General features: G+C 37.6%; 1 protein-coding gene across 8 annotated transcripts in view; it reads right to left on the bottom strand.

Moving 5' to 3' along the window:
- The window catches only part of marchf8 (membrane-associated ring finger (C3HC4) 8), a 144,061-nt gene that overhangs the window by 91,738 nt on the left and 39,492 nt on the right, over nucleotides 1-12,831 (bottom strand). For all 8 annotated transcript variants that reach the window (XM_079842689.1, XM_079842686.1, XM_079842685.1 and 5 more), the window contains exon 2: nucleotides 5,002-5,189. In XM_079842689.1, the coding sequence (XP_079698815.1) occupies nucleotides 5,002-5,103 (102 nt within the window). In that variant the 5' untranslated portion in view covers nucleotides 5,104-5,189. The remainder of the gene's footprint in view (nucleotides 1-5,001; nucleotides 5,190-12,831) is intronic.

Raw genomic sequence — 12,831 nt, 5'->3', positions numbered from 1 at the left:
GAAGAACCTAAGAAGCCTGCAGATTACATTTGGGCCTGTTAATGGTGTACTTAAGGCATTGGGATATACTAATGCCTCCTGAGATCCACTTAAGGAAGATGGTGGTAGATTTTACCAGTCACTGCCTGTCTTAGACACCGATTTCATTCAAAGGATCAACATGACACCGATGCGAGGTTGAACAGATTGTACCAGCAAAACAAAACAAAGAAATAACAGCGTGCTTTATGTACCTGATATTTCTGACATTTGTTCATTTCGGATCATTCGACAGCACTGCATCCGCAATGGCAGCTGGCGCTGAATCTAAAGCAGTGGGAATGAGGGTTTCATTCCACTGAGACACAGAGGAGGAGTTGTCTGCAACAGGCAGATGGGCTGTGCTTTCTTTGCTTAATGGCGATACGCCTCCCAGCTGATCTGTATGCGGAGCGAGAGGTAAACGATACTGTGGCTGGTGCCAACTCTTCAGTCTGTATGAAAGACAAACTCTCGGTGTTAAGAGCAAAGAATTGTCTAGACTCCAAGAGATTTAGTGCGAAGCTCATTTCTAGGAAATTATTAATGAAAGAAGGGAAACATAATCATTTATATTAGGCACAAAATTGTCCTCAAAGCTGGTGAAAAGCAGACTTTGTGTTTATGCATAAAGGGTCATACTAAATGCAGCATAACCCAGTGATGGAGCTTTGAAAGATTGTGGTCATTAAATTCATGTGGGGTTTGATTGTCTTGTCTTGGTGAATAATATTAATGGTCCATCACCCGTCTCTATGCATCTGACCAGTCAACATCAATCAAAAGAGCCTCATAAACTACACTGAGTGTCGGCACTGAAATAGGGTCTCACGAAGACTGTCAGGAACATGACCATCATATTTCAGCCCAAAATCAAAAGCAAGAAAAAGAAAAATACATTTAGCAAAAAGAAAATTGAAACCTGTTTTTTCATAGTGTTATAGACCCACTTTATATTAGGTGGCCTTAACTACTATGTACTAACATTTAAATTAATCATTTGATACGATGCACTTATTGTGTACATACATGTTTTTACATTGCACTTGCATTTTAAAAATTACCTGCATGTAATTACATCTGTAATTAATTTATGTAGTTACATTTATAATTACACTGTTGACCCATCCTTTACACCTAACCCTACACTTAAACTTACACATACCACCACACCTGACCCTAAATTTCCCAGGATCCCACATCAATATCAGCAAAAGTGTTTTGCAATACAATATGAACACAATAAGTACATTGTACTTATTTTTTGATGTCCAAATGTATGCACATTTTTATGACATTTAAAAATAAATATATAATATACTTCAATATGTTTAATATACAGAGGTGGACAGTAACTAAGTACATTTACTTGAGTACTGTACTTAAGTACACTTTTTGAGTATCTGTACTTTCCTTGAGTAGTATTTTTTCTGGAAACTTATGACTTTTACTTCACTACATTTGAAAGACAAATATCGTGCTTTTACTCCACTACATTTCTATCAAGGCCCTCGAAGTAGAAAGTCGTAGCCGCTTTGAAAGTCAGTGGATGATTTGTTTTCTTCTTAAAAACGTAATTCGTGTTTTTTTTTTGTTTTTTTTTTTTTTGCAGACAGCCTATCAGTGATCACTCTTGTAGGATCACATGAAGTTCAATGATTTCCAAGTATTTTTTGAACACTAATCAATTGATGGCAAAATAGAAGGCGGCAGTTCCCAGACTCAGTGCGAGCAACCATGGTCATACTTAAAAGTTAAAATTCAGAAGAGCAGACGTGGATAAGTCTGAAAGTGCACACAGAAAGCTGCCTATCAGACGCCAGACCACAAGTACTGAAATTTAGTCTATTGAATCTACTGAAATCTTATTATAGTCAATTAAAACTAGACTAAAACTAAACAATTCAGATGCCTGAAATGTTATAGTCCGACTAAAGACTGACTAAAACTAAATCCAAATTTGCTGTCAAAATTAACACTGGTATGAAGTATGATTGGTCAAATGATTTTTATAGATTTACCCGCCAAGTTGCCATAGCCTTACGGATACAGCGCTAACGCATAGGTAACGTTCGACAATAATGTTAGTTAGCATGCAAAAGCGTAGTTGGGCTAATAATGTTAACTGAAGTCCTTTCTGAAATATGTTTTTACATAATCCTGTCAAATAAACACAATGTAGAAACCTTTCTTTTCTAGTATGATTTTGACTTTGAGAAGAGCTTTGTAACTTTTAAGCAAGTATTTAAATGAGTTCAAGATATGCTAGCATGTCAGATGGAGCATGACTGGCTTAAACCACCATGATGGAACAGCGTGCATTCATACAACAATGCAACAATAATAAAATAATGTGTTTACTTTTACTTTTGATACTTAAGTACTTTTAAAAGCAAGTACTTCTGTACTTTTACTTAAGTAAAAATCTATCTTTACAACTTTTACTTGTAATGGAGTAATATTTAACCAATAGTACTTTTACTTTTACTCAAGTAATGGAGTTGTGTACTTTGTCCACCTCTGTTAATATAAAATATATTATATATACACCAGTGTTGTTATTATTACTAGGTCTGGGTATAAAATATACATTTCTCGATTTTAATCGATTCTCATTTTTACGAACCAACATCGATTCTTAAATCCCAAGAGTTGATTACCGTAGTCTATCCTGTTTTCAGTTAATGAATGAAGGGAACATTGTAGCGCCTCCCATTCAATAAAACACATTAATCTTTGTGCTTTGTTACTTTTGATATGAAACAGTCTCAGATTTTAAATTACGTCTATTTTATTACGAAATTCAAAAACATAAATACCAATTTGGCGCTGTGGCGCAAGATCGCTCTGGCGCAGCTCAACTCAAGAGAACCGGCAGTGCGGAGCACTGATCTTCTCTTCCACCTTAATACCAGTTACAGCGCAAAATAAACATGAATGAGCATTTAAAAGTGTTAAAAGATCAAATCAAACTGACAGAATGCCAAGCCCAGCTATGATGACTAATGATCAGTAACTACATTCACCCCCCCTCCATACTTGGACAGACACAGAGTACACAAGACTGCAACTCTATTACAAAAAATAATCAAAATGTCTCTAGGTCAGACTCAACTGCCAAACACTATAAATGTAAACATACAGAGCTTTGCCTGAGATATTCTTAAAAAGTAGTCTGGGAATGAAGATTGACACGCTGGCATTTAGAATTTAACAGACTTCCTGCTACTAAGTCACTCGAGGCCGTTTAGCCAAAGAAAAGAAAAGAAACAAAGGGGAAAAAAACAGCCTGTCTCCTGTTTCCTGCCCAGCTCTGACAAACAAACAGCTGATGGGCCACCGGCCTCAGGCCCACCAATGAAACAACACTCATTAGTGTCACCGTCCAGCTTTGCTCAAACAGAACGCTGGACTAGAAGAGGGCGAAAGAGCACTGCTAAAGAGCTGCTGGCACAGTCATACAAACTGAAAACTGATGAGGGTAAATATTAAGATTCCTTTGGGTCCAAGTGTTTATGAATCAGACTTCTCAGAAAGATAAGCCTTTAGTATTCAGATAAAATCTTAGTGCCAAATATCTTTCAGATATGTAAATGTCATGAGCCACAAGGCTGGATAACATAGCCAGTCCAGACTTAGATTATCAACCAGTTTATCTCTCATTATACTGCTGAGATTAGCTTTTCCACATTTGACGCACAGAATTGTCCAATGATTCCAAAAGTCTCTCAATGGCCTTAAACCATCATATACACAATATTCCTTTTGGGAAGAAAATCTATCTCTTTAAAGGAGATATGAGTTCCCTGTACTTCACTATCATTCAAAAGTTTGCGTTTTTAATTAATACTTTTATGCAGCAATGGTGCATTAAAATGATTAAAAACAGTAAAGAAGGCAAAGGGCCAGATTTACTAACAGCTATAAAAACTGCCTAAATGAGCATAAGAGAAATCTTTCAGAAACATAAAAAAAATCTTACAACCCCTCATTTTTGAAAGGCAGTGTATGTAAACAAACTTTATTCCTAGTTTTTATTTAGAGCTTTTATTTGTTAAATAAGTTATATAAGTTGAAAAACATCTCGTTCTGAACACTAGAATAACTAATAATAAGAGTAAAATTATTTTAAAAAAAGGAACTCTAATAAATCAAATGAACACTGTTAAATGCAATATTTCATAAATCTCAAAATTAATATCCATTTTTCATACTGTATATTATTATATTGTGATGACTTAATTCATTTGTAGCATTTAAATCAACTGGTTTTAATTTTTTTTTTTTTTTTTAGACATATAGTTGTGATTTTTGAAATTTTGATTTCGGCCATTTATTGGTTATCTGCCATAACTGAAAATGATTATCAGCTTATTAGCCAGAATTTAAATTCTGGTGCTTCCCAATATGAAAGATCACAATGAATCATCTCAAATAATTAATAGGTTTAAGAGAAGCAAATTATGACTGGTTTTGGTGCAGAACTAGCATACCACAAAGCCAGATATCAATCACACTTTGTTTTATAGTTTTTCTTACGAATAACATTTCACACATTCATATAACATTCCTAACTGCATCACTTACTGGAAACTAGCCCCCCACCCCCCACACACACACACTCTTGTGTATGTGCGATTTCCTCTACTTTGCCTACTTCCCTTATTGCAATCTGTGTCAGTAGTTTACAAAATCTGGGGTGTTCCACGAAAGTATAATATAAACAGTACTTGAGGTTGAGTTCTCAGAACGACTGAAGAATAAACAAGCATTTAAAGCCCTAACAGAGGAATATGTGTGTATAAGGTTTGTCTATAAACTCCATTCTTTTCCACATCAAGTTCTGAGAGGGCACACAAAATGTTCAGAACTGTAAAAACAGGATACTGTCTTTCAGCCACATGAGGATGAAGGTATAACAAGGGTCACAGATTATACTGTAGTGCTGCCTGTTTTTCTATGACTATCAGGTGGAAGACAAACCTGTTTGTCCTTTTCCTTTTCCTTTGCCTTCCCGCTGCTGGACACCCGGGAGGAAGTGACATCACGAGGGATGACAGAGATTTGGTGCAATGGCATGTTCATCCCCGCAGTTCAGTGGAGCTCACACTCTCTGATGCTGAAGTCTGTCCACCAGCACCCGCATGATGGAAAGAACCACTAATCCAAATCTGACAGAGAGAGAAAAAGAGATAAGAAATAAATACTCCAAACATTTAATCATCATTTTATGAATTCCTACTGTTATGATGAACATTGGAAATGCACATAAATATCTCTAGTAAATTAACTGCCGTTAAAGGGATAATTCACAACTGGCAAAATGGGCTTTCAATAAAACTTGGCAGAATTAGTTTTTTTTTTTTATTCAGTTTTTTAACAAAACAGAGAAAAATGGCTGTTGTCTTTCCTTTTGCCAAATTGGTAGGAACATTTCAAAACCCATAATTCACTGGGCATGTTGCCATCCAAGCCACTCCCAGTCTCCTTCTATTGGATAGGCTTGGCCAGAGTCCAACACCAAATTGCTTGAGTAGGAAATACTTTTTGGCAAACTTTTGGTCATAATGGTGTTGACTAGGGATGCACCGATCCACATTTTTTCACTTCCGATCCGATCCCGATACCTGAATTTGGATATCGGCCGATGCCGATACTATTCCGATACCAGAGCTGTGTTTGCTTTAATATTATTATTATCATTATTGTTGATTTTATATGATGCTGACATAAACTCCACTCAACAGGCAAGTATGATATGAACATAATAGTGACCCAAATTATCATGGTTATCAATTTATATTTGAAAGTCAACAAACAAAAAATAAATCAAGCAGCTCTATGCACTTTTTTAAGCTAGATTCTGTGGGATTTCCTTCCTTATAATGGCCGTCGTCAATGGCAATGCATAATGCATAAATCTCTAATATTATATCTGTAAATATATTCTCAAGCAATATTCTCATCAGTGTTCTATCAGCTATGACACATTTAAATCTAGCATATTTTGTGTAAGAGCCCATACAGTATTCTAGTGAAATAAAGCATATATTTTCATATGATTTGACAGTTTATTTGATTAAATATCAAAAATCCAAAAGGTGTGCATCATACCTAACACCTAGACGAACACTTTACAGTCAGTTTTATGACTAAGTCATTCTCTTCAAATGCCATTTAAGTTAGAAACGTGTATAGCCTAGTAGCCTACCAATGTTGTATGTAATTTTAGAGACGGTCCCTAGATTCGCGAACGTCAAGCCAACCTTGCCAGTCATATAAGATGCGCTCTGGTTCTGCTGTGTTTTGTTTGAAACTATTTTCGGTGCTGAAATAGAACAAAAACTGTCAATCACTGTATGATGAATGAATCTCCTGCGTGCATCGCTCATTTATCTCTGCATTGAGTGTAGATTTCAGCGAGAGTGAGAGCCGCGCGCGCTCTGAACAAAACTCCGCTAATCTGAACACCTCTGATTATTATATTCATAAACTCAATATAAACACGTGTGATTGGTTATAATGCGCAAAGTGATTATAGCAGATGGCTTTTGAGAAGACCATAATAAGTTCAAAGTGGCTGGTGTGAGTGTTACACAGCCGAAATACACGCAGATGGCGATTGTCGATGTCAAGCCCTGATTATTATCTCTTAAATGTCACCCTAGTCTTGTCTGCTTTTTGATTGTCTGCTAGTCTTGTCTCTCAAATGTTTGATTGCGTTCGTTGTGTTTTACGACGCGAGGGAGCTTCCACCTCTCTGAATTACGGTTTTGCAAACATTGTCTTGCTCTGCGGTGTGTCCAGTGTGAAGTATTTCCACACAGCTGACATTGGCTAGCCACAATGCTGCTCAATGCTATCCTGCTGCAAACTGCGGAATGGATTCCCTGAGTGGGGCGTGTCTCATAACTCTGTCTCATTGAGCCGCACCTCCGTTCAGGAAATCCATTCCATAGTTTGCAGCCAGCTAGCAGACAAGCCGGCGGGAATCACTTTTGGAAAGCGCAGACGTGGCTCATGGGTATCGGATTTCTTCGCAGGTTGGATCGGGAAAATCCGATACGTGAATTAAGCTGGTATCGGTCCCGATACCGATACTGGATCGGATCGGCCCCATCCCTAGTGTTGACTTGTATTATTTCCCCGTGAAAGAATTCAAAGAGAATTCAAAATGTTGGAAAACGTGAACGTAAAAATGAAAAAGTTCAATCTGTAGTTTTCACAAAAAAGTTGTTGCTGACAAATAAACGAATTTCTCGGTCCAGGTAACACAGAGAAAGATTAAAGGGGGGGTGAAATGCTGTTTCATGCATACTGAACTTTTTACACTGTTAAAGACTTGGATTCCCATCCTAAACATGGACAAAGTTTAAAAAAAAAAGTTCTGTGCCAAAAATAGTCCTTCCAGTTTCTCATAAGTTTCGGAAAGTTTTTTCGAGTATGGGTATATGTGACGTCAGATGGGGCGGAATGTCCTTGTACGGGCCTTACGAGCTCTTCTTCCGGAAGAAGACTAGAGCGAGAGAGCAAACGCTTTAGGGAAGCCGGCTGCGCTGCAGTCACAGGACTTCACGAAATCAACAGTGTCACCAAAGAGGTGTGTTTTTGGTTGTCATGGCAAGACAATCATGTTTTCCGGAGCAGCAACGGAGTTGTGCAAGTGTTTGTTTGTTCCCTGAATTTCGGCGACAATGGTTTATAAACAAGGTACAGTTCAACTCCGTATTTGTAACTCGCCTAATGCTGAAAGATGGAGCAATCCCAGCGATTGAGGTTCACGGTCGTGTGTTGGTAGCAGGCGGTGAGTAAAAATGCTTCAAATGTCTTTGTGTTGTTAGCTATCGATTCCATTGTTTTTCTATGTAAACATGCATAGCTCAACGCAATAGCTGCGCGCTCGTCATTCTTTAGCTCCGCCCGAACGATACGCCCCCAGCTGCTCTGCTTTTTCCGGAAAGACTCGGTACAGCGTATCTTTTTTTTATAAATATAATAAAACTAAAGACTTTTCGGAGATATAAAAGATGCAATACTACTCTATAGGTACTCAAGATTGACAGAAATCTCCCCCAGTTTCACCCCCCCCCCCCCCCCCTTAAACATTGTTTATTATTTACTACCGACATTAGCCATGTTTCCATTACAGATTTTCGCAAAACTTTTGCGATATTTTCTAAAAAGCACTCGCACTCACAGGAATGCGCACAGAGTAGGGGCCGAGCGCAGTATTTTGACTGAATAATAAGGTTTCTTTCTCGCAAATCCTTATAGTATGCCTCCTGAACACTTTCCATATATGGCGTGCGTCTTCCTATCATTGAGTGATACTTTTGTATATTTTTTGTAATGTTTTAGCCTGGTCGCCATTCACTGCCATTATATGGAGGAGCGCGTGCAGGACTATTTTTCAAATTTCTGCTTTTGAGGTCTGAAAAAGATAGAAGGACATAGGGCATTAGAACAACAGCAGGGTGAGTAGGGATGAAACGGTATGGAAATTTAACATCACGATTATAGTGACCCAAATTATCACGGTTATCAATATTATCACGGTTTTGTTCAAGTTTTATATTTGAAAATCAACAAACAAACTAAAGCAGCTCTATGCACTTTTTTAAGCAAGATTCTGTGGGATTTTCTTCCTTATAATGGCCGTCGTCAATATAGCAACGCATAAATAATAATAATTTCTCGTAAATATAATCTCTAATATTATCTCTGTAAATATATTCTCAAGCAATATTCTCATCAGTGTTCAGTAATGATGCATTTAAATCTAGCATGTTTTGTGTAAGAGCCCAAACAGTATCCTAGAGAAATAATGCATATCCATATTTCCATATGATTTGATAGTTTATTTTATTAAATATCAAAATGACTGCATCATACCTGACACCTAGATGATCACTTTACAGCCAGTTTTATGACTTTCATTGTCTTCAAATGCTATTAAAGTTTCAAACGTGTATAACGTTACCAATGTTGTGTGTAACTTTAGAGACGGTCCCTAAATTCACCAACTTTATGCCAGTCACATCAGATGCGCTGTGGTTCTGCTGTGTTTGTTTGAAACTATTTTCGCTGCTGAAATAGAACAAAAACAGTCAACCTCTGTATGATGAGTGAATCTCTTGCGTACATCACACACACATCTCTGCTTTTAGTGTAGATTTCAGCGTGTGAGCGGCGCGCGCTCTGAACAAAATTCCGGATAATCTGAACGCCTCTGATTATGAGACATTGCATTCATAAACTCAATATAAACACGTGTGAGTGGTTATAATGTGCAACGCGATTATAACAGATGGCTTTTGAGAAGACTATAATAAGTTCAACAGCAGAGTGGCTAGTGTGCAGCCGAAATAACGTTAACTTACACCCGCAAACGGCGGTTGTTAATGGCAAACCCTGATTATTATCCCTTAAATGTCACCCTAGTCTTGTCTGAATTTGTTCGTTCGCTTCACGTTATTATTTCCCAGACGTAGTTTTGGTATTGAGGTCAAAGTCCACTTGCCTTGCGTTCGTAGTTTTGAAGTGTTTCCCTCTATTACAGCGACTTTATTCTGGCATGTTCTGCAGACAGGTGACCATCTTCGATTAAGCCAAAATATGACAACGCCTCAGATTGGGTCCTTTTAGAGGCTGAACAATCTCCAGAGTGCTGTCACTGCCTTCTGCCATTTCTTCTCATTCAGAAAACAGCGCTGCAGCCAGACTGACGCTGACTGGACAAGATTTACCGCGAGTTTTAAAATCGTGATAAATCACATGCGGTTTTAATGATAATTAAATTTTATACGATATTACTAACCGTCACTAAATTTTACCGTGGTTTATCGTGAAACCGGTAATCGTTTCATCCCTAAGGGTGAGTAAAAGACGGCTTTATTTTCATTTCAGGGTGAACTATCCCTTTAAGCAGTCACAAACACTGCTGCATATTAATTGAACTACAAAAACATCAAATCTCACACAGCGAGCAAGGAAATGAGAAGCAGCAGTTAAAAGTTGAATCACCAATTACAAATCAACTCCAATATTCTCCATAATGAAACGCATTCCTTGAAGGAGAACAAAGAGCTTATGCCATGCTGAGAAAATGCAAAATCTGCTAATAAAGCCAGTTCAACTTCTACCACCATCTGCTGCAACCATGACAGCAATTCAGTTTCTTTTGTGGCCATGCCAACGGTCCTGATGTGTGGGTAAAACTTTGCATCTATATTGCCAGAGTGACCACCGGCATTACACCAAGTCCACCCGTTTGGCACTGAACAATGAAGACGTGTTTGCTAGTGCAAATGCTTTTCTTAAAAGAAAAATGATTGCAGCATGACAAATAGTACATGATGGTACTTAATATCGATTGTGTCAGAAAATCTCAAACGGAAACTCTTGTTGATTTTTTGTTTTTTGGTCAACAAAATAAAATTAATAGTTAAATAAAATTATTAAAATAAAATAAATATAAATGTACACAACCATAGAAATGTTACAAAAGATTTCTACTTCAAATAAATATTGTTCTTTTCAACTTTCTATTAATTGAAGCACACTGGGGGAAAAAATGTATCATGCTTTCCACAAAAATATTAAGCAGCATAACTTTTTCCATCATTGATAATAATAAGAAATGTTTAAGCACCAAATCAGCACATTAGAATGGTTTCTGAAGGATCACGAGGGGTCAAAACTGTTGAAAAAACTGAATATTTGTGAAATATGTTTTTACTGTATTTTTCATCAAATATTTGCAGCCTTGGTGAAGATAACAGACTTCTTTCAAAAACATTTATTTTAAAATCACCAACCCCCAAATTTTTATTGGTAATGATATTTTTAAAAATTATAATAAAAAAAGATTCTGAACAATTTCTACATCACTATCATGATGAAAAAATATTATTTCTGAGACTGATCACGTGACTTCTGCACAGGATGAGATGTTATTGCTTCCACTGAAGTACAAGACACTCTTTAGAATCTAATTCAACCAATCACTGAAATTGTTATGCTGAAACTATATAATAAGTAATGACAAATATTGCATTCAATTAGAAAACCACCAACAAGGAGAAGTTTTACTAATGCAAACTACTATCAGTTTTTTTTTTATCCTACTGTATGGACAACAGATTGAAGTCATTTTCACATTTGGTTGTGTGATTATCAGTGAATGTATGTTATCTAATATTATGATATTGTTATAATGGCCAACACATGGGGAGGAGAGAATGAAATCCTCCCTCTTTGGCATCAAAAGTGCCACTAATTCATAAGCTGCTCACAGAACAGCTGGTCAGTTCATAAGGATCCAGGGCTCACAGCAAGACAGTTATCTGAGCAGAAACTGCTCCACATGACTGATCAACAGCCTGTGCTAATCACACCGCATTAAAGCAGAGGGCATGTGACTGCAATCACTCATGTGCCGTCGGATCAATAGGCCGAGAATCATTTTTAGCTCTCTAAAACAAAGGCAGCGGCATGTGGTTTACTGCCAAGCACATGAGGCATGTGACATGCTGATGAATCTACAATATCCTGGTCCAGTGTGTCATTTTTGTAGGTATACATGGAGATTTGATGTCATGATCAGTAAAACAGCTTAAAGGGGAGATCTAATGCTATTTCATGCATTCTGACTTATTTACACTTAAAGAATTGGATGCTTGTTCTGGGCATTACATATGTGCATATAGTAAACAACACAAACGTATAGTGAATAAAAAAGTTATCCAGGGAGGGATAATGCCACGAATGTATTGTGTGTGCATGTGTTTTTTATAGGTGTGTGAGTGTGTGTTTGTTTTTGTGATTTATGAGGACACAAATTTGTATAATGACACAGGTATTACACTGGTATTACGACATAAACATGAAATATGAGGACTTTTCATATGTCCTCATATTCAAAATAGCTTTAAAAACATACTAAACAATGTTTTATTAAAAATGTAGAATGTTTCCTGTGATGGGTAGGGGTAGTGTAGGGGGATAGAATGTACAGTTTGTGCAGTATAAAAACCATTACGCCTATGGAATGTCCTCAATTAGATAGCAAAACAAACCTGTGTGAGTGTGTGTGTGTGTGTGTGTGTGTGTGTGTGTGTGTGCGTTTCTTTAGCTCCGCCCACTGCACGCCTCCCCGAGTTCGGCTGTTTTAGGAAAGAGTGGCTACAGCTTATCTGTCTTTTACGAATCTAATAAAACTAAAGACTTTTTTGAGATATGAAGGATGCAATGCTACTCTATAGGTACTCAAGATAAACATGAGATGAAACTGTGTGTGTTTCCCCCCCCCTTGTCAACGGACGAAATAGGGCTGTGCAATTAATCGAATTTCGATTTCGATTTTGCCTCCCAACGATCACCAAAATAGTACAATCGAGAAAAAACGATTATTTTGTCTTGCGTTCTGAATGAAACGCGCATGCGCTCATCCGCCCCTCCCGAAGCCACAAACTCTCTCAGTTCGGGAGTCTCGTGTGCATATCATCCGCTGGAATTTAAAAACTCGGCGTGAGTAAAGATGGCAGAAGGAGGGCAGTTACAGCAGCGTTTGGTGAGCAAAAAAGGCAAAACCAACTCCGTTGTCTGGGAACAGTTTGGCTTCGAGGAATCAGATGACGAGCAGAAACATGTTACGTGCAAGATTTGCTACATGGTAGTGGCTGCAACGCAAGGGAACACCACGAATTTGTTTAACCACTTGAAAATTAAACAGAGTGACCTATGACAATCTAATAAAGAAACAAAAACCGACGAGAGCAGGGGTGCCGTGTAAACGTCCTTTTTTCCCCTCAT

The sequence above is a fragment of the Gobio gobio genome, assembly GCF_949357685.1.
Source record: "Gobio gobio genome assembly, chromosome: 18".
NCBI classification, from domain to species: domain Eukaryota; kingdom Metazoa; phylum Chordata; class Actinopteri; order Cypriniformes; family Gobionidae; genus Gobio; species Gobio gobio.
The sequence above is the reverse complement of the archived record's forward strand: the minus strand, read 5'-3'. Positions and strand labels throughout refer to the sequence as shown.